The sequence below is a fragment of the Cherax quadricarinatus genome, chromosome 89 (assembly GCF_038502225.1).
Source record: "Cherax quadricarinatus isolate ZL_2023a chromosome 89, ASM3850222v1, whole genome shotgun sequence".
NCBI lineage: Eukaryota > Metazoa > Arthropoda > Malacostraca > Decapoda > Parastacidae > Cherax > Cherax quadricarinatus.
Window position 1 is genome coordinate 697,126 of NC_091380.1, and position 23,444 is coordinate 720,569.

At 40.0% G+C, this 23,444-nt stretch overlaps 2 protein-coding genes across 9 annotated transcripts in view; one reads left to right on the plus strand and one right to left on the minus strand.

Moving 5' to 3' along the window:
* The window catches only part of LOC128697187 (uncharacterized), a 37,306-nt gene extending 30,845 nt beyond the window's left edge, over positions 1 to 6,461 (plus strand). For 3 of the 5 annotated variants that reach the window (XM_053788733.2, XM_053788734.2, XM_053788732.2), the window contains exon 9: positions 1 to 6,461. The gene's annotated coding sequence lies outside the window, so the exon portion shown is untranslated. The other 2 variants (XR_008408264.2, XR_008408265.2) reach the window with 2 other exon arrangements.
* The window catches only part of LOC128697188 (metallo-beta-lactamase domain-containing protein 1), a 27,644-nt gene continuing 10,211 nt past the window's right edge, over positions 6,012 to 23,444 (minus strand). The window contains exons 1-6 of one of the 4 annotated variants that reach the window (XM_070104043.1): positions 20,275 to 20,330; positions 20,041 to 20,079; positions 15,161 to 15,348; positions 12,237 to 12,401; positions 7,642 to 7,752; positions 6,012 to 7,019 (exon numbers count right to left, since the gene is read on the minus strand). In XM_070104043.1, coding sequence (XP_069960144.1) covers positions 6,814 to 7,019; positions 7,642 to 7,752; positions 12,237 to 12,401; positions 15,161 to 15,311 — 633 coding nt within the window. In that variant the 5' untranslated portion in view covers positions 15,312 to 15,348; positions 20,041 to 20,079; positions 20,275 to 20,330 and the 3' untranslated portion in view covers positions 6,012 to 6,813. Of the gene's footprint in view, positions 7,020 to 7,641; positions 7,753 to 12,236; positions 12,402 to 15,160; positions 15,349 to 20,040; positions 20,080 to 20,113; positions 20,135 to 20,274; positions 20,426 to 23,444 lie in introns of those variants that run through there. The other 3 variants (XM_053788738.2, XM_053788740.2, XM_053788736.2) reach the window with 3 other exon arrangements.

Genomic DNA, 23,444 nt, shown 5'->3' on the forward strand with positions numbered 1-23,444 from the left:
ATGTGAAGCACAAACAATAATTTGTCTAAGACAAGAATGCTCATCACTGGCAAGAGTGAGAAAACTGGTGGCCGTTTAGAATCTTTTAAGAGCCTTCTTGCAACATAGAGGCTAATAAGTGTTTCATCCTGTAAGGTAGGTAAGTATTAACAGTGCAGAATAATGAAGCACAGAGATGAGTAGTTTTGGTGGAGATTACAATAAGTGTTCAATGAGAAAGAATGCATTGAAACAAGTTTGTACTCTTTTTTTTCAGGTGCACAGTTAAGTGTACATTTACGTTTGTAACTGTGGAGTTTACTGCTAGTAATTGTAATGGCAGAGTTGGGGGAGTTGTTAGCATTCTGTACTTGTTTGGTATCTACCTTGCGTTGTACTGTGCTCGTAAAACGGGTGTACTCTGGCATTGTCCTGGGAGATTCATACAGCATTTTTCTTTAAAAACTTTTATCATAGTCGTAAAATATTGACTATGTGGGCTGCTTGGCAGTATTTAGTGTAATGTACTGTAAAAAATTTTATTCTAGCTGTTTAAGACTGAATTACAGTATAAAATAATTTAAAATGTTCATCTTTGAATAGGGAAGTAATGAAATTACTGTACATTAAGTAGGTTGAATAGTTCAGGAAAAAATGTGCCTGAAGAGCAAAATATATTTTAGCCCAAGATAACTAAACAAAAACCTTATTTAACTGTATATTGTGTATTTCAATCTTTCACAGAGGGGAAGCCTGAAATAGTTTCAAGCTTTCATGGGTCTTGCTTGTATCTTGTATTAAATGAAGGTTATACATGTCATGTTTTAAAAGTAGAAAGACAAAGACCTGGTTTCTTCTGTAACTATTGAACACAAGTATGTAGGTACAGTACCTTCAGTTTTTTTTTTTTTTTTCCACAAAATACAGTACTGCGTGTCTTTGGGAAACAATACGATACAATCTCAAATAGTGGTTACTAATTTTACGAGTTGTAATTTTATATATGGCAAATACTTGCTACTTTTCCATAACAATGTTGGAAGTAACATGTGGCTAAATCACTTGTGGAATTCTGTGCTTAGTAGAGTCTTGCAAATTATTTTTTTTTTTGTCAAGAGCATTAAGTGGCCTTACTCTTTCACTTAAAGTGACGTGTTCAAGATACTTTCTATAGAGGCTATTATAGGGTGATGACCTATACAGAATTTCTCGGTTAACTATATCCTCACTTACAGGCAGCACGTACAAACCAGTTAAGGTTTTACATCTGCTGTAATACCAACAGGACTGAAACATATCCATCCTTTATGTTGTTTTCTTTACAAACAACTCGTTTGTAAGTTGAAATATCAGGAACTCAGCGAGTTTATAAGTCAGGAGCTTCCTGCATCAGGATGTTTAGGAATGGTGTTCACTGATTTTTTTTTTTAAAGGGGGGGGGAGTGTCATTTAGGAAGGGTGGGAATTTTTGTAGTTCTTGACTGTAGTACGAGTACCCCTCTGGCAAACACTTTCACTATCACTGTCTTATGATTTTTTGGGGTCACCCTGTCTTGGTGGGAAATGGCTGATGTGTTAAAAAATAAATGCTGCACAACAAATCAGAAAATTTTAACGTTGCCTTCCCTGTCTCCTTATCACTTGATAAGGCAGCTGAAATATGATATCTACTATTATATAGCTCAGCTTTGCCTCTGTGATAACTATGCTGTCTGGAGTTACTTAAGCTATTTGTTTCTTCAGCTCATCACTCTTGTTTGAATGTCCATCTACAGCTTACTTTCTTTTATCATACACTGCATTTTTTTTTCCTTTGTACTACTACAGCATTTTGCTCATCAGTTGGGTGTGGGGAAGGAGGTAGAGTCTGGGTTAGTATGTGTGTCGCCATCTTGAAAGTGGTCACTGAAGGAGAAGGGAACGCATGCATGCACTAATAATTAGATTTTTTTATTAAAGAATATTTTAAATACCATAACACATCCTACATTTTTCTGGTATAAAATTCACTGGAGAGAATGTTTCGAAAGCATAATGTGAGCTATTCTTGCTATTTCCCAAGAACACTTGCAGTTCCTAACTTTGTGTCGTTGTGATGATTAACTTGCACGTGGGTCTGTGGTGAAGTATCTAATGTCTTGTCTTGTAAATATAACCAAAGCTCCTTCAGTATATTACACAACCCAGAGCAGCATCCAACAACTATAGATGTGCCTACAATTGTTAACCTTAATTTTGCTAATAGATAACAATGGTTCACTTCATAGATTCTGTATACAGTAAATGTATTCTTGGGGTCAAGTATTTTTATATCAAGAATTTTTTACACTTTTTTATATTGATAGCTAAGTTGAAGCATACAATGTATTGCAAAATAAAGCTGTATAATACATAAAATATTTCACAATTTGTTAAGTTGCTACATCCTTACAAAGTTGTGCTCTGACAGACCCATATGGGTTTACGCTTAGTTTTGATTGTAATATACATTCTGACATTAGATTAAGTTCTTGCATATTACTAAGCTGAATACTTGAACTGAGATGGTATTTTGTGTGCCTGAGCTCAGAATATTTATTGTCTAATTAAATTTGTAGTAATGAGTGCAAAAGTAAAAGTGCAAGCACTAATTAACTGTAAATATTTATAGAAGTGAATAGTCAATACTTTTATTTTTCATTGTGCTTATTTATATTTTTTTTATATATTTGGTTACTGCTGGTGAGATCAGTATGGTAGAGAATTGATAAATTAAACACCTGTGCAACTCTTGGGTATCTTTATTGAGGAAATGTTTCGCCACACAGTGGCTTCATCAGTCCATACAAAGGAGAATCTTGAAGAACAGGAGGAGAATGAGGTAATCAGTCCCTCAACCTTGAGTCGATGTGTTCAGTCCATCAATCTTGAATAGAATACAGCATATGTGCGAAGAAGGAGCTTATAAATCGTTGGCAGGAGAGGTGCAGCAGTTATAGGTGGTGTCACATTTGTTCAATGTGGAAGTAGGTCGTGCCCAAGAATTAGGCAAGTGAAGAATTCCCAAGTATTAAGATCCCAAGAAGTTGCAGTGTCTGACAGGTTTGTAGATGAATGGTTCAGAGAACTGACATGTTGATAAATTAGACACATGTTTCCTCAATAAAGATACCCAAGAGTTGCACGTGTCTAATTTATCAACGTGTCGGTTCTCTGAACCATTCATCTACATGGTAGAGAATTATTTCATATACAACTAATTCCATGTTTATTATAGCAAACAAGTTTAGCCATTGTTGTCAGCAGCATTTAAACTCGCAGCCAAAGCTAACTTGTATATTATTAGCTGAAATAATAATTGAGGATGCTCTACTCTGGTTTTACAGAAATTTAGTTGAACACTACAGATTACAAATGAATTCCAGTGCTGTACTCATTCATTATTTTGATTTGTTCTTATTCATCTGTTGATTGATCAGCGAGACATTTGTGTAGCATTCGGGTATTTTTTATTCTGGCAACATTTTGCCCACCAGTGTCTTTATCAGTCGAATGCAGAGGAAAGTGGAAGTTGAGGAAGAGACTGAGGTAATCAGTCCCTAAACTCCAGGTTGAGGGACTGATTACCTCAGTCTTCTCAACTTCCACCTTTCTCTGCACTGGACTGATGAATCCACTGGCTGGCAAAACATTTCCAGAATAGGATACCCAAATGTTACACAAGTGTCTCATTTATCAAGCTGTCAGTTTTGTTAACCATTTATTGACATCTTGTTGATTGACCAGATTTAATATAGTATTGTTTAGCTTACCTTGTTTACTGCCATGTTAGCGATGGCAAGAAAGATTATCCTCATTGAAAATGGTGGGCATCATAGTCAGGGACTTCACTGTAGCTCATTGACAGGTACATGTGCAACATTCCTGGGGTGCCACTCTTGGCTTACTTTGGGCTCTCTAGTATTTTGGATGGAGACCCTCTCAAGGAGGGTGTCTACATGCTGGAGAAGGGTTCTTGAGCCAAGAAATTGAAACTACCTATGCCTTCCTTGAATCAAACCTGTTTACCTTCCATTCCCCAGGACCTGTATGATCCCTGTGGGTTTAGATTCCTTATAAATACAGTAGTGTGAAGGTAGAATAGCATAACAAATTAATACATTTCCTTGGGAAAGTGTCATTTAGTTATTCCATATCTCTCTTTACACCAGTTTCTCTGTCCTCTGCTAAATATCGTGAAAGTGGCTATGAAATTTAATGGTAATATAACTTTTTGTTCACTAAAAAGGATGTACCGGCTGTCGTCCGTGCAATTGTGGGACCACTATCACTCTCACGATGAGTTTTGTGACGCTTGCTGGTAGGTGACATCGTTAATTAGAGCATACATTGCAAGGCCAAATAAAAAAGATGGCGAATTCTTTACTCCAGTATGAAAAGGATAGTAGTACACTGCCACAGAAAAGGCCAAAATTACTTATTTTCACCCCAGAGAGAGTCCACCTTGGTATATGGCCATGTGCAGGATAATTTGAAAAAAAAAAAAAAAATGTATCCTGTATTTTTTTATGTAGTTTATCTGATTGCCAATTGAATTTTGGTATACAGTATATACATTTTTTTGTTGTTTTATGCAAATGTGACTTGTATGTATTAGTGTAATTAGATGATTTCTTTTACTTATGACATTATTTAGTTAAAAATGAAAGGTTTGTACAAACAGTAAATAGTTTTCTATTTATTGGAATAAGTTATTTTTGTATACCCAGTTGCAGTATTATGTATGGCATTGTCCATGTGTTAAAGTTTGCTTTGTTTTTAATAAAAATGTTTTATGACTGTGTGCGCCTGTGTATGCCTGCGTGCATATGATACCCATTCCCCAGACACTGAACCCCTAAGGGCTTACCACTTTCCCACGAATATAAGAAATATAATTCAAGTCGCAACAGGTGTGTGTTAGCACTGTAATGTGAATGGTTTCCCCAAATAATTTATTCAATAAAATTTTTTCCATATAGTTCACAGGTTTGCTGTTGTATTCAGAATACTCACAAAGCCTCAGCTATGTAAACATATGTGGTATCAAGCTTGTTATACAGTATTTATTTTGCGTCACCATGTGCCTGACTAGATAATGTCAACAGTGTAAAATGTTATGTTAAATTTTTCTAATTTTGTTGTTCATTAGATACGAAAAGAAAAGTCAGAAATTGATATTCTATGTATTAGTTTTTTTTTTTCTTTTTTCTTTTCAAAACTTCCTGTGGCTATTGAATACTTTTATATTTAAAATGGTTTTAGAATGCTTTTACCTTTGGATAATTATATACTGTATACAATTCCTGTGTGATCTCTTAGTGTAGTGAGAAGCTTAATACATTCCATCTTATTGAAACCATGTTTTCTATATACCCAGTTTGGTCTCTTAGAAAATGCATTTCATACTTCAGTCTTAATGCTTCATATGTTGTATGGGAAATGTATTATTTCTCAGAGCCAAGAAAAATCTTGGTTTTAGTAATAATTTTAAGACACTTCATATTACAAATTTATTTGTATTGATTGTTATCTAGGGACCCTGGTTTGAGCCTACATTTTCTGGATGGGTTAGCCCAGGTAAGGGGTAAATAAAGTACAAAGATATTTTTGGTTGTGTCATGTTCATGTGAGGTCATTTCAACAGAAAAATTTTATTATATTTTTCTATTATCTGTGATTGCATTATAGTTCATTGAATTACTTTGTGTATGAGTTTACAGTTCTAATTTCTTTTGCAGTAATAAATAGGAAAATTACTATTATATTTATAAGAGCTGTCAGTCAACTGAATAGAAATCTTGAAATATTACAAAATTTATATTGTTACTGATAATTTATCAAGAATTTTTTCTGCATAATAATCAATAGCTTAAATACTATATTTATAAAGTAAAATTATTAATATATGATAGTACAAGTAAATTCAACATAAGTCAGTTAATTGCCACAAATCATTAAAAATAGTATTTTTTATTTTTTTACTTAATACATGAATGTTGAATTAGAAAGCAGTTAATGAAAGAAAAAGTATGGTATATGATGGGAAGCTCGCTTAGATAGAGATCATTAAACATCATGTCTTCCAAAAGTTTATTACAGATCTAATAATGTAGAACGAGTTTTTTTTTTTTATTACTGAGTAAACATTTCTGTGGACGAGTTATTTTGATATAACTCGACAGTTGGGTGGTAGTGCTTGGATTGTGATTGACACATGCAAATCTTATCCATCTTTTATGCAGTACATTTATTTTTGTATCATGCCATAATTGGTGTGTTTCATGTTCTGTGGCAATTATTGTTTGCTGACAAAATACTTGTACGAGTTTTAATTTGGTTACCCAGAAGAGAGATTGTTGTCTGTTATAAGAGTGGTCAGTACAGGTGCATCTTGTAACTGTAATTATATCAATTATATATTTTGTATCAAAATAGTGAAGTAAATAAAGCATTTATGAAAAGGTGTTTTTTCTTTTGTTGATCTCAAAAGCATATAATAAATCTATGGAAATAAGTCATTGTGAACCACCTCACATTATCCATTTGTGTATGGGGGGTAAACTCCAACTCTTGGTCTATATTATTTTTCTGGCTTGAAGGTCCAGTTTCAATTGTGTGTGGATTCAAATGGAGACTTATTGGATAGGTCCCAATGCATCTCCAACTTTGTTTTTCCACTGTCACTGGCAAAGTTGATCCTTTCAACAACTGAGACATGATAATGTGAGGCAGTTTTTCAGAGAGACTAAGAATTATCTTTCTACAGTGAATACTTAGTAGGAATATACATGGGAATATTTCACAGCATTTTAATTACTTAACAGTAATTGATGATGCTTTGGCTGCTTCTTTCATACCTTTGGTGACCTTAAACATAGGACCATGGCCTGGAATAATGTAATCTGCCAAAAGAAGTACCTTATTACGGTGCTTTTCCTGTAATTCTGCATTCTCACTTCCTGCAACATATTTCCAAAGTGATGGATCTGTAATATCCTCCTCTCTTTCAAAAAGGTCACCTGTAAAAAAAAAAATTACAAACAAAAATACTAGAAAGCCAAGGTTTTTAAGTGTTGACTGTGAGATAGCATGTAATTACTTACATTTCATACTCTTCAAGACCCTTGTGGGTTTAGTACTTAATTCTGACTGTAATAACTACTGAAGGGTTCTTGATTAAAGGAACTGAAATTACTCTTCCATTTTGGTACTGTGACAATATGGATTTAGTACTTCAACCTAAATATAATAATAACCTCCCATTCCTTGGATCAAACCAGATTTCCTCCCATTTCCCTGGCACTGCATGACAGGAAGTGCACTCACCCGTCAATGTAATACTTTCAAAACTTTTAAGACCAACCTGCCCACTTTTGACGACCTTTATTACACCTTTCCTTTAGCACTTTATTACACCTTTCCTTTAGCACTTCTCACTGCCCCTACTACTTCCAGCATACTCTTCACCCTCTCTGATCTAGCATATTACATCCTTAGCACGTCTCACTGTCCCTACTGACTACCTCCAGCATACCCTTCTTCGCCCTCTGATCTAGCATATTACATCTTTAGCACATCCAACACTGTATGACCCTTGTGGGTTTAGTGCTTAGTTATGATTGTAATAATAATAAGACCAACCTGCAATAACTGTTGTGAGGTGCTGAGTCTTGACCACAACACTAACATCGTTGGAAGTGTGGCCGGGAGTGGGGATCACTTCCACGCTCTCGTCTATCTTAAATGCCTCTCCTGAAATGAAGGTATTTTATCTTTAGTAAACCCTTCAAGGTAAGGGGGGGGAGGGAAGGGATGTTGATGCTGGTGAAGTGCTGCATGTTCTAAGGAATTGGATGTATCTAACCATTCCATGGATCAAACTTAATTACTTCCCATTTTTCCCCCCATATATGACCCTACAGATTTGTGTGTGTGTAGTAAGTTCACCGGTTACTTAACAACCAATTCGCTTACTGACTTAGTCTTAGGAACGGAACTCGGTCATTAAGTGAGGAATACCTGTATTCATAAGGAAGCACTACAGCCATGGTGATCATGTTTTTCAAAAGGAACGGGAGATATATAGCCTCACTTCTTTGCATGAAGAGCCATTTACCAGCATCAAAAGACCCCTTTAAAGGCTGCCTAGATGAAAAAGAATACTGGAAGTTAACACAAAAAGAATACTGTCCTGGGAGACAGTAATGGGGAAGCTGGAGATGCTGTCCTGGGAGACAGTAATGGTGAAGTTGGAGATTTTGTCCAGGTAGTCGGGAATTATACGCAGGAAGGAATACACATAAATGACCTCATAGGGGACAGGAGCCATAGTAGGGAAACAAGTGTAGTCAAAGATAAGATAAAACCAATATTGCAAACTAGAAATACCGCAGGAAATAGCAAACAAAAGGACTCCACTAGCAATAGTGAGGATATATTACCAAAAACAACTGGTGGGAGCTCCATTGTTGGTGCTAGGGAGGATAGAAGTAAGACAGGGAAACATGCACCAACAGGGAATACAGTCACAGAAACCCAAGGCAAACGAAAACCAAGCCTGTGCACATACTATGCACTCGGTATCTGCTGGCATGGGAAATCTGGAAAAACAGATGGGACGTGCAACTATGACCACCCTAGAAAATGCCATGCCCATATGACAACAGGAAAATGCAAACTCCCTTCCTGTAAGCTTTTTCACCCTGAACTGTGTACCTCTTCAGTACAGGAAAGACTGTGCTATAACTTAAATTGCCAGGCATACCATCTAAAGGGGACAAAAAGATACAAAACATCCAGGCCATGGGAAAACCTGGGTAGCCACAGCCACTCAAGAGGGAGAGGTTTTTTAGTGCCAGGAAGGAAAAAAAACTGGCAGGAAATGGCAGAAAACGTACACCAAATCCAGTCATTCCTGGAGTGGAACCACAGTCGATGGCCTCCACTCCAAACCAACAGATACAGATACTAATGCCGGAAAAAAAATCCCCCCCAGTACCAACAATACCACCAGTCCGATAACATTCTTCTTTGCAAATATACAGGGTCTAAAGCCAGCAACAAACAACAAAATACCTTTCATCCGTGGACTGCTTGCAGAGGCAAAGGCAATGTTCGTGGCTTTCACTGAGACCCCACATAAAGGATCACTTGGACAACGAAATATGGATCCCAGGTTACAACCTATACAGATGTGACAGAGTGAACAGGCAAAAGGGGGGGGTTGGCCTGTACTTTGCAGAGTCACTTGTTTGCACAGAACTGCTAAATGCCTCAAATGATGTAGTGGAAGTTTTAGCAGTAAAGGTTGAGAACCAAAACCTAGTCATTGTGGTAGTCTACAAGCCTCCGGATGCAACATCCCAGCAATTCCAGGAACAGCTGTTAAAAATTGACCACTGTCTGGAAAACCTTCCAGCTCCTGCACCCAACATCTTGCTCCTGGGGGATTTCAACTTAAGGCACCTAAAATGGAGGAATATAGCAAATAATATTGTTGCAGTAATAACACCAGGAGGCAGCTCTGATGAAAACTCACACTCACGCGAGCTTTTAAATCTCTGCACAAAATTCAATTTAAACCAGCAAATAATAGAGCCTACTAGACTGGAGAATACACTAGACCTCATCTTCACTAACAATGATGATCTGATAAGAAATGTCACCATATCAAAAACAATATACTCAGATCACAACATAATTGAGGCTCAGTCATGTATGCGCGGAGCCCCAGACCGACATAATGAGATTAGTCACAAGGGAGCATTCACCAAATTCAACTTCAATAACAAAAACATAAAGTGGGACCAAGTAAACCAAGTCCTAACCGATATAAGCTGGGAAGATATACTAAGCAACACAGACCCCAACTTATGCCTAGAACAGATTAACTCGGTGGCACTCGATGTATGCACAAGGCTTATTCCTCTAAGAAAAAGGAGGAGTAGATGTAAAACAGAAAGAGACAGGCGCTCCCTTTACAGGCGACGGAAAAGAATAACAGAGTGGCTAAAAGAGGTCAATATATCTGAAATGCGTAGGGAGACACTGGTCAGAGAAATAGCAAGCATCGAACTTAAGCTAAAAGAATCCTTTAGGAGTCAGGAATCGCGGGAAGAACTAAAAGCCATAAATGAAATCGAAAGAAACCCAAAGTACTTCTTCTCCTATGCCAAATCAAAATCGAGAACAACGTCCAGTATTGGGCCCCTACTTAAACAAGATAGGTCCTACACAGATGACAGCAAGGAAATGAGTGAGCTACTCAAGTCCCAATATGACTCAGTTTTTAGCAAGCCGCTAACCAGACTGAGAGTCGAAGATCAAAATGAATTTTTTATGAGAGAGCCACAAAATTTGATTAACACAAGCCTATCCGATGTTATCCTGATGCCAAATGACTTCGAACAGGCGATAAATGACATGCCCATGCACTCTGCCCCAGGGCCAGACTCATGGAACTCTGTGTTCATCAAGAACTGCAAGAAGCCCCTATCACGAGCCTTTTCCATCCTATGGAGAGGGAGCATGGACACGGGGGTCGTCCCACAGTTACTAAAAACAACAGACATAGCCCCACTCCACAAAGGGGGCAGTAAAGCAACAGCAAAGAACTACAGACCAATAGCACTAACATCCCATATCATAAAAATCTTTGAAAGGGTCCTAAGAAGCAAGATCACCACCCATCTAGAAACCCATCAGTTACACAACCCAGGGCAACATGGGTTTAGAACAGGTCGCTCCTGTCTGTCTCAACTATTGGATCACTACGACAAGGTCCTAAATGCACTAACTAGAAGACAAAAATAATGCAGATGTAATATATACAGACTTTGCAAAAGCCTTCGACAAGTGTGACCATGGCGTAATAGCGCACAAAATGCGTGCTAAAGGAATAACAGGAAAAGTCGGTCGATGGATCTATAATTTCCTCACTAACAGAACACAGAGAGTAGTCGTCAACAGAGTAAAGTCCGAGGCAGCTACGGTGAAAAGCTCTGTTCCACAAGGCACAGTACTCGCTCCCATCTTGTTCCTCATCCTCATATCCGACATAGACAAGGATGTCAGCCACAGCACCGTGTCTTCCTTTGCAGATGACACCCGAATCTGCATGACAGTGTCTTCCATTGCAGACACTGAAAAGCTCCAGGCGGACATCAACCAAATCTTTCAGTGGGCTGCAGAAAACAATATGAAGTTCAACGATGAGAAATTTCAATTACTCAGATATGGTAAACATGAGGAAATTAAATCTTCATCAGAGTACAAAACAAATTCTGGCCACAAAATAGAGCGAAACACCAACGTCAAAGACCTGGGAGTGATCATGTCGGAGGATCTCACCTTCAAGGACCATAACATTGTATCAATCGCATCTGCTAGAAAAATGACAGGATGGATAATGAGAACCTTCAAAACTAGGGATGCCAAGCCCATGATGACACTCTTCAGGTCACTTGTTCTATCTAGGCTGGAATATTGCTGCACACTAACAGCACCTTTCAAGGCAGGTGAAATTGCCGACCTAGAAAATGTACAGAGAATTTTCACGGCGCGCATAACGGAGATAAAACACCTCAATTATTGGGAGCGCTTGAGGTTCCTAAACCTGTATTCCCTGGAACGCAGGCGGGAGAGATACATGATTATATACACCTGGAAAATCCTAGAGGGACTAGTACCGAACTTGCACACGAAAATCACTCACTACGAAAGCAAAAGACTTGGCAGACGATGCACCATCCCCCCAATGAAAAGCAGGGGTGTCACTAGCACGTTAAGAGACCATACAATAAGTGTCAGGGGCCCGAGACTGTTCAACTGCCTCCCAGCACACATAAGGGGGATTACCAACAGACCCCTGGCAGTCTTCAAGCTGGCACTGGACAAGCACCTAAAGTCAGTTCCGGATCAGCCAGGCTGTGGCTCGTACGTTGGTTTGCATGCAGCCAGCAGCAACAGCCTGGTTGATCAGGCTCTGATCCACCAGGAGGCCTGGTCACAGACCGGGCCGCGGGGGCGTTGACCCCTGGAACTCTCTCCAGGTAAACTCCAGGTAGTTAACATAAAAAGAATACTGGTAGTTAACATAAAAAGAATACTGGTAGTTAACATAAAAAGAATACTGGTAGTTAACATAAAAAGAATACTGGTAGTTAACACAAAAAGAATACTGGTAATTAACACAAAAAGAATACTGGTAGCTAACATAAAAAGGAATTGGAACAAACCTGTCTCGAAGGGATGGATGAAGAAGTTGTCTCTGTGTGAAACTGTAAAGCCAACAACATGTTTAGCGTTGGTAAACAGATTAAGGTTTCCAAGATGGTCGGAATGTCCGTGAGTTCCGATCGCATAATTTATTTCATCACAGGTTATTCCATAGGACTGAAGACCTAAAAAAAAAAAAGAGGATTATTATATTCAATGAAAGAGTTAAATTTTAAGATGGTACTTATATTTTTTTACAAGTTAAAGAGTCAGACTAAAATTGGTATAATTACTAAACACAGGCACTTCACTTCACAGTGTTTTGCTAATTCAGTAGTTTTCAATTCTACTCAGTCTTCATTCATTCAGACTTCCTACAATATATTCACCACTCACTAAAAGCTATGGAGGAAATTTTTTTTAAGTTATATGTGTACTGTATAAGCATTATTTAGGCCCAGTTTTGATGAATGGTTTGAAAAACCGACAAGTTGAAGATTGAGACACTTATGCAGCATATGGGAATCTTTATTCAGGAAACGTTTCACCACACAGTGGCTTCATCAGTCCAATACAGAGAGGAAGGTGTAAGGAGAGGAGGAGAATGAGGTAATCAGTCCCTCAACCTGGAGTCGATGTGTTCAGTCCATCATTCTACAAGATAGATGGACTGAACACATCGACTCCAGGTTGAGGGACTGATTACCTCATTCTCCTCCTCTCCTTACACCTTCCTCTTTGTATTGGACTGATGAAGCCACTGTGTGGCGAAACGTTTCCTGAATACAGGCCCAGTTTTGTTGCTCACTTAATATATGATAGCGTAAACATGTTATGAGGCTTTTGTATACATTTGTAAGTAAAAAAAAAACCCACCACCACCAAAAAAGGCTATGTTTCACTTTACAGCAGTAGCCCAAAGCCTAACCTGCTGTATAAGCAGGGCCCTCCTATGCTGTATTTTCTACTAAATCAACACGCTATCTGATTTTTGCAAATGGTTTAATGTTGTAATGAATCCTGCCTAATTAAACTCTAAATAGTTTACTATAATATAATAATTTCTGTTACAGACTTACAAGCAGAACCACATTGAAATCTAGATTAATACTGCATAACTCTTATTTATAAACTTCAAAAGACAACAGTTTAGAAGCATATACGTATAAAGATACACAACATATCCCTCCAAACTGCCAATATCCCAAACCCCTCCTTTAAAGTACAGGCATTGTACTTCCCATTTCCAGGACTCAAGTCCGACTATATGAAAATAACCGGTTTCCCTGAATCCCTTCACTAAATATTACCCTGCTCACACTCCAACAGATCGTCAGGTCCCAAGTATCATTCGTCTCCATTCACTCCTATCTAACACGCTCATTGAGTTTACATGTATAAAAATTATTACAACTTACAGGAGCAGTGGATGTATGGAGATGTGTATGCAAGCTGAGGGTTATCCTTGGTATTTTACACACGTTACAATGTATGATAATTTGTGTAACTGTATTTATGTGTACCTGTACCTAATTAAACTTACATACTTACGGACACGTAGTAAAAAAAAAATAATGACACACTGAGGTACTGAACCGGAACCGAAATTTACTCTTAAGTTTAATTCTATGTATTACCATACAAGGGCATAAATCAATTATTATTATAATCAAATCAAAGAAAGTACTCAACCTGACATAAATCAATGTTCAGCAACTTGCCATTAGTATGAGTACATATTGTACTCTATTCAACAGGGAAGCCAAGGACAAAACTTTACTGGTGACCCCGTGGCTTGGCTGGCAAAGCTTTCGCTTCACACATGGAGGGCCCGGGTTCGATTCCTGTCGGGGCAGAAACATTTCGATGCATTTCCTTACACCTGTTGTCCTGTTCACCTAGCAGCAAGTAGGTACCTGGGTGTTAGTCAACTGGTGTGGGTCACATCCTGGGGGACAAGACTGAGGACCCCAGTGAAAATAAGACAGACAGTCCTCGATGACGCACTGCCTTTCTTGGGTTATCCTGGGTGGCTAACCCTCCAGGGTTAAAAATTCGAATGAAATCTTATCTATGTACCACAGTCAACCATCTAGTTAATAACCAGATGCCGGGTGCTTAACATGACTGTCTGGCCATCACAAGACAAAGATAATACCAGAGAGGCACTTATGATCCAAGGAAGTAGCGCTACCTCCCTCTCTTTGTATCAAACTTAATTACCTCTCATTCCCCAGGTTTAAATTGATTAAGATACAGGTACATACAACTACAATTATCGTACATCATGTAAATAACCCACTGTCGTAGGGGTTCTTAAGGAGATAACGAGGGTTGAAGGTAGACACACTTGTTGGATGGTAACGATATATATATTGTCAGACTGTGGTAAGGAAGGGATGAGCCCAGCCTGCCGTGTCACTGCCTGGATGTCTATACGCCGACTGAGAGCAAGGCAGCTCGTCTCACTGCCTCAAGCTGTACCCCGTGATGTCATACAGTCACAGACCTAAGGGATCTTCTATATAAAGCACATGGATGGTACTATAATACGCTATACAACACATATAAGGGGATCAGCAACTATGCTGACACCACCAGGATAACCCAAAAAAAGTCAAAGCGACTTATTTGCATTGAGGTCCTGTATGAACCTTTTAAGGTTATATTATCCCATACCTTTAATAATAATAATAATAATAATAATAATAATAATCTGACCTTGATGGGAAATGGCCAACGTGTAATGAAAAATAAATAATTATTTCTCCGTACAGGTACAACGTAGTCTTTCTACTCCTGGAGCCTGGCCAAGGGCCAGGCGTGACTGGTGCTTGCCTGGTCAACCAGGCTATTGCTGCTGGAGGCCTGCTAACCCACATATCCATCACAGCCTGGTTGATCTACCACCTGGTGAAGATACAAACACATAACAGTACTGTACCTGAGATTATCTTTTCCTTATCCCAGGCTGTCATGGTGTCAACAATCAAATTATTTGGGCCTTTAACAAGAGTACAGGTGCAGTTAGCTTTCATCATCCCATCTTCCATTCTTGAGTAGCCATCATGTAAGACATGGACGCTGTAACTCATTATTTCTTGACACAGGCAGAGCTTGAAGTTATGTAGCCTGTAATGAATTAAAAAAACCGATATGATAAAATAAATTTTTACATTCTTGACTAAATATATATGGACATTTTTTGATGTTAAAATTGTCACTTGTATTATTAAGCACGTGAGTTTTATAAATACATTATTATTATTATAGTCAAACCAAGCACTTAACCCAACATGGTCATGTGGCACTCACAATACAACTTCATTTCTTTTCTGTAATATACAAAATGTAGTTTACATATGATAAAATATTGTTAGGTGCTCAAGAAAGCCACTAACATACAGAGCATTTCAGGCATGCTGGTGCTTAAAAATGAATTTTAACTTAGTCTTCTGATCGCTAAATTTTAACGTCCTTCCAAGTATACCCTAATAATAATAATAATAATAATAATAATAATAATAATAATAATAATTTTTTTTTTTTTTTCAACAAGTCGGCCGTCTCCCACCGAGGCAGGGGGACCCAAAAAAGAAAGAAAATCCCCAAAAAGAAAATACTTTCATCATCATTCAACACTTTCACCACACTCGCACATTATCACTGTTTTTGCAGAGGTGCTCAGAATACAACAGTCTAGAAGCATACACATATAAAGATACACAACATATCCCTCCAAACTGCCAATATCCCAAACCCCTCCTTTAAAGTGCAGGCATTGTACTTCCCATTTCCAGGACTCAAGTCCGACTATATGAAAATAACCGGTTTCCCTGAATCCCTTCACTAAATATTACCCTGCTCACACTCCAACAGATCGTCAGGTCCCAAGTACCATTCGTCTCCATTCACTCCTATCTAACATGCTCACGCACACTTGCTGGAAGTCCAAGCCCCTTACCCACAAAACCTCCTTTACCCCCTCTCTCCAACCCTTTCGAGGACGACCCCTACCCCGCCTTCCTTCCCCTATAGATTTATATGCTTTCCATGTCATTCTACTTTGATCCATTCTCTCTAAATGACCAAACCACCTCAACAAACCCCTCTTCTGCCCTCTGACTAATACTTTTATTAACTCCACACCTTCTCCTAATTTCCACACTCCGAATTTTCTGCATAATATTTACACCACACATTGCCCTTAAACAGGACATCTCCACTGCCTCCAACCGTCTCCTCGCTGCTGCATTTACCACCCAAGCTTCACACCCATATAAGAGTGTTGGTACTACTATACTTTCATACATTCCCTTCTTTGCCTCCATAGATAACGTTTTTTGACTCCACATATACCTCAACGCACCACTCACCTTTTTTCCCTCATCAATTCTATGATTAACCTCATCCTTCATAAATCCATCCGCCGACACGTCAACTCCCAAGTATCTGAAAACATTCACTTCTTCCATACTCCTCCTCCCCAATTTGATATCCAATTTTTCTTTATCTAAATCATTTGACACCCTCATCACCTTACTCTTTTCTATGTTCACTTTCAACTTTCTACCTTTACACACATTCCCAAACTCATCCACTAACCTTTGCAATTTTTCTTTAGAATCTCCCATAAGCACAGTATCATCAGCAAAAAGTAACTGTGTCAATTCCCATTTTGAATTTGATTCCCCATAATTTAATCCCACCCCTCTCCCAAACACCCTAGCATTTACTTCCTTTACAACCCCATCTATAAATATATTAAACAACCATGGTGACATTACACATCCCTGTCTAAGACCTACTTTTACCGGGAAGTAGTCTCCCTCTCTTCTACACACCCTAACCTGAGCCTCACTATCCTCATAAAAACTCTTTACAGCATTTAATAACTTACCACCTATTCCATATACTTGCAACATCTGCCACATTGCTCCTCTATCCACTCTATCATATGCCTTTTCTAAATCCATAAATGCAATAAAAACTTCCCTATCTTTATCTAAATACTGTTCACATATATGCTTCAATGTAAACACCTGATCTACACATCCCCTACCCACTCTAAAACCTCCTTGCTCATCCGCAATCCTACATTCTGTCTTACCTCTAATTCTTTCAATTATAACCCTACCGTACACTTTTCCTGGTATACTCAGTAAGCTTATTCCTCTATAATTTTTACAGTCTCTTTTGTCCCCTTTCCCTTTATATAAAGGGACTATACATGCTCTCTGCCAATCCCTAGGTACCTTCCCCTCTTTCATACATTTATTAAACAAAAGTACCAACCACTCCAACACTATATCCCCCCCCTGCTTTTAACATTTCTGTCATGATCCCATCAGTTCCAGCTGCTTTACCCCCTTTCATTTTACGTAATGCCTCACGTACCTCCCCCACACTTACATTCTGCTCTTCTTCACTCCTAAAAGATAGTATACCTCCCTGACCAGTGCATGAAATTACTGCCTCTATTTCTTCCTTAACATTTAAAAGTTCCTCAAAATATTCTCGCCATCTACCCAATACCTCCATCTCCCCATCTACTAACTCCCCTACTCTGTTTTTAACTGACAAATCCATATTTTCCCTAGGCTTTCTTAACTTGTTTAACTCACTCCAAAATTTTTTCTTATTTTCATTAAAATTTCTTGACAGTGCCTCTCCCACTCTATCATCTGCTCTCCTTTTGCACTCTCTCACCACTCTCTTTACCTTTCTTTTACTCTCCATATACTCTGCTCTTCTTATAACACTTCTGCTTTGTAAAAACCTCTCATAAGCTACCTTTTTCTCTTTTATCACACCCTTTACTTCATCATTCCACCAATCACTCCTCTTTCCTCCTGCCCCCACCCTCCTATAACCACAAACTTCTGCCCCACATTCTAATACTGCATTTTTAAAACTATTCCAACCCTCTTCAACCCCCCCACTACTCATCTTTGCACTAGCCCACCTTTCTGCCAATAGACGCTTATATCTCACCCGAATTTCCTCCTCCCTTAGTTTATACACTTTCACCTCCCTCTTATTTGTTGTTGCCACCTTCCTCTTTTCCCATCTACCTCTTACTCTAACTGTAGCTACAACTAAATAATGATCCGATATATCAGTTGCCCCTCTATAAACATGTACATCCTGGAGCCTACCCATCAACCTTTTATCCACCAATACATAATCTAATAAACTACTTTCATTACATGCTACATCATACCTTGTATATTTATTTATCCTCTTTTTCATAAAATATGTATTACTTATTACCAAATTTCTTTCTACACATAGCTCAATTAAAGGCTCCCCATTTACATTTACCCCTGGCACCCCAAATTTACCTACTACTCCTTCCATAACATTTTTACCCACTTTAGCATTGAAATCCCCAACCACCATTACTCTCACACTTGATTCAAAACTCCCCACGCATTCACTCAACATTTCCAAAAATCTCTCTCTCTCCTCTACACTTCTCTCTTCTCCAGGTGCATACACGCTTATTATAACCCACTTTTCACATCCAATCTTTATTTTACTCCACATAATCCTTTAATTAATACATTTATAGTCCCTCTTTTCCTGCCATAGCTTATCCTTCAACATTATTGCTACTCCTTCTTTAGCTCTAACTCTATTTGAAACCCCTGACCTAATCCCATTTATTCCTCCACTGAAACTCTCCCACCCCCTTCAGCTTTGTTTCACTTAAATAATAATAATATCTATTTCTACAAGTACAGTGGACCCCCGCTTAACGATCACCTCCCAATGCGACCAATTATGTAAGTGTATTTATGTAAGTGCGTTTGTATGTGTATGTTTGGGGGTCTGAAATGGACTAATCTACTTCACAATATTCCTTATGGGAACAAATTCGGTCAGTACTGGCACCTCAACATATTTCTGGAGTGAAAAAATATTGTTAACCGGGGGTCCACTGTACATGCACAAGGTATACAGGCCTAGCTGGTATATAGAAGGTGCTTGTTATACACAGCATTTCCCACAAATTAGGTCAATTTTGTCCCCAGAATGCAACTCACACAAGTCGATTAACACCCAGGTACCATTTTACTGATGGGTGAACATGGACAGTAGGTGCCTTGAGGAAGCACATCCAAATGTTTCCGGCCATAATGGAGAACTGAGCCCCCAGACCTCAGTGTATGAGCTGAGTGAGCTAGCGGGGACCATTTCCTTATTTTTTCATAGAGTCCTTTAGTGTTCGCTCCCCCAGGATGCGACCCACGCAAGTCCACTAACACCCAGGTACCTACTTACTGCTAGGTGGACAGTGACAGCTGTGAATTTATTTAGGTACAGGTACACATAAGGACAATTACCATACATAGTAACATATCAATAACAAACTGCGGATAGCCAGGACATTGAACCCTTGTTGTTTTAGCCCGCCTCGGAAGAGCGAAAATTAACGACGCCTTACACCGCTGGACCACATACACGTTAGGGCGTCATGAATTTTCGCTCTTCCAATGAGGCGGGCTGAAACAACACGGGTTTGATCCCCCCCCTAGCCGCAGCTTTTGATTAAATACCGCTTGTTCGTGGACACAATAATATAATAACATGTAAATTACCCACCAAGATGACCCATAAGTGATTTATTTCCGCTGTGATGCTTGAGGCCGCTACTGAGAACATTACTGCAGCATTATTATAACATTCATAGGGGAGCACTAAACCCGAATGGGGCTAGGTTATCGCCCTGTGAATGGAGAGGCATTAAGGTTGTTCCAAGGGGGGGGGAGGAGTCCAATTCCTTGGATTAAGATTATCAAAACTAAATGGTAAACTCACAAGGGTCATGCAGCACTGCCTTGGATCACGAGCCCTTCCCTTCAAGGAGCAAAATACACAGCATTTTACTTACTTTATTTTGTACTTAACAATATTTTATTACTTGTAAATTATATTTTACACACGTCAGAGAAAAAATAAACTTTTTTTCTTTAATTAGAAAAAAAATCGTAAAATTTTGAAGTTATGCATCAAAACAAATCTTAAAGACAAGATATTTTAACCAAAATTTACCTCCAAAGTCTGTTATTGTTGGGTATAAGGGCTGAGTCACTGGTCCTAATGTTGGGTATAAGGGCTGCGTCACTGGTCCTGATGTTGGGTATAAGGGCTGAGTCACTGGTCCTAATGTTGGGTATAAGGGCTGCGTCACTGGTCCTGATGTTGGTTATAAGGGCTGATTCACTGGTCCTAATGTTGGGTATAAGGGATGAGTCACTGGTCCTGATGTTGGGTATAAGGACTGAGTCACTGGTCCTAATGTTGGGTATAAGGGCTGAGTCACTGGTCCTGATGTTGGGTATAAGAGCTGAGTCACTGGTCCTGATGTTGGGTATAAGGGCTGAGTCACTGGTCCTGATGTTGGGTATAAGGGCTGAGTCACTGGTCCTAATGTTGGGTATAAGGGCTGAGTCACTGGTCCTGATGTTGGGTATAAGGGCTGAGTCACTGGTCCTGATGTTGGGTATATGGGCTGAGTCACTGGTCCTGATGTTGGGTATAAGGGCTGAGTCACTGGTCCTAATGTTGGGTATAAGGGCTGAGTCACTGGTCCTAATGTTGGGTATAAGGGCTGAGTCACTGGTCCTGATGTTGGGTATAAGGGCTGAGTCACTGGTCCTGATGTTGGGTATAAGGGCTGAGTCACTGGTCCTAATGTTGGGTATAAGGGCTGAGTCACTGTTCCTAATGTTGGGTATAAGGGCTGAGTCACTGGTCCTGTTGGGTATAAGGGCTGAGTCACTGGTCCTGATGGGTATAAGGGCTGAGTCACTGGTCCTGATGTTGGGTATAAGGGCTGAGTCACTGGTCCTGATGGGTATAAGGGCTGAGTCACTGGTCCTAATGTTGGGTATAAGGGCTGAGTCACTGGTCCTAATGTTGGGTATAAGGGCTGAGTCACTGGTCCTAATGTTGGGTATAAGGGCTGAGTCACTGGTCCTAATGTTGGGTATAAGGGCTGAGTTACTGGTCCTAATGTTGGGTATAAGGGCTGAGTCACTGGTCCTGGTGTTGGGTATAAGGGCTGAGTCACTGGTCCTAATGTTGGGTATAAGGGCTGAGTCACTGGTCCTAATGTTGGGTATAAGGGCTGAGTCACTGGTCCTAATGTTGGGTATAAGGGCTGAGTGACTGGTCCTGATGTTGGGTGTAAGTTCTGAGTCACTGGGCCTAATGTTGGGTATAAGGTCTGAGTCACTGGTTCTAATGTTGGGTATAAGGGCTGAGTCACTGGTTCTAATGTTGGGTATAAGGGCTGAGTCACTGGTCCTAATGTTGGGTATAAGGGCTGAGTCACTGGTCCTAATGTTGGGTATAAGGGCTGAGTCACTGGTCCTAATGTTGGGTATAAGGGCTGAGTCACTGGTTCTAATGTTGGGTATAAGGGCTGAGTCACTGGTTCTAATGTTGGGTATAAGTGCTGAGTCACTGGTTCTAATGTTGGGTATAAGGGCTGAGTCACTGGTTCTAATGTTGGGTATAAGGGCTGAGTCACTGGTTCTAATGTTGGGTATAAGGGCTGAGTCACTGGTCCTGATGTTGGGTATAAGGGCTGAGTCACTGGTCCTAATGTTGGGTATAAGGGCTGAGTCACTGGTCCTGTTGGGTATAAGGGCTGAGTCACTGGTCCTAATGTTGGGTATAAGGGCTGAGTCACTGGTCCTAATGTTGGGTATAAGGGCTGAGTCACTGGTCCTAATGTTGGGTATCAGGGCTGAGTCACTGGTCCTGATGTTGGGTATAAGGGCTGAGTCACTGGTCCTGATGGATATAAGGGCTGAGTCACTGGTCCTAATGTTGGGTATAAGGGCTGAGTCACTGGTCCTAATGATGGGTATAAGAGCTGAGTCACTGGTCCTAATGTTGGGTATAAGGGCTGAGTCACTGGTCCTGATGTTGGGTATAAGGGCTGAGTCACTGGTCCTGATGTTGGGTATAAGGGCTGAGTCACTGGTCCTAATGTTGGGTATAAGGGCTGAGTCACTGGGCCTAATGTTGGGTATAAGGGCTGAGTCACTGGTCCTAATGTTGGGTATAAGGTCTGAGTCACTGGGCCTAATGTTAGGTATAAGGGCTGAGTCACTGGTCCTAATGTTGGGTATAAGGGCTGAGTCACTGGTCCTAATGTTGGGAATAAGGGCTGAGTCACTGGTCTTAATGTTGGGTATAAGGGCTGAGTCACTGGTCCTGATGTTGGGTATAAGGGCTGTCACTGGTCCTAATGTTGGGTATAAGGGCTGAGTCACTGGTCCCAATGTTGGGTGTAAGGGCTGAGTCACTGGTCCTAATGTTGGGTGTAAGGTCTGAGTCACTGGTCCTGATGTTGGGTATAAGGGCTGAGTCACTGGTCCTAATGTTGGGTATAAGGTCTGAGTCACTGGTCCTAATGTTGGGTATAAGGTCTGAGTCACTGGTCCTAATGTTGGGTATAAGGGCTGAGTCACTGGTCTTAATGTTGGATATAAGGGCTGAGTCACTGGTCCTGATGTTGGGTATAAGGGCTGTCACTGGTCCTAATGTTGGGTATAAGGGCTGAGTCACTGGTCCTAATGTTGGGTATAAGGGCTGAGTCACTGGTCCCAATGTTGGGTGTAAGGGCTGAGTCACTGGTCCTAATGTTGGGTGTAAGGGCTGAGTCACTGGTCCTGATGTTGGGTATAAGGGCTGAGTCACTGGTCCTGTTGGGTATAAGGGCTGAGTCACTGGTCCTGATGTTGGATATAAGGGCTAAGTCACTGGTCCTAATGTTGGGTATAAGGGCTGAGTCACTGGTCCTGATGTTGGGTATAAGGGCTGAGTCACTGGTCCTAATGTTGGGTATAAGGACTGAGTCACTGGTCCTGATGTTGGGTATAAGGGCTGAGTCACTGGTCCTGATGTTGGGTATTAGGGCTGAGTCACTGGTTCTAATGTTGGGTATAAGGGCTGAGTCACTGGTCCTAATGTTGGGTATAAGGGCTGAGTCACTGGTCCTAATGTTGGGTATAAGGGCTGAGTCACTGGTCCTAATGTTGGGTATAAGGGCTGAGTCACTGGTCCTGATGTTGGGTATAAAGGCTGAGTCACTGGTCCTAATGTTGGGTATAAGGGCTGAGTCACTGGTCCTAATGTTGGGTATAAGGGCTGAGTCACTGGTCCTAATGTTGGGTATAAGGGCTGAGTCACTGGTCCTAATGTTGGGT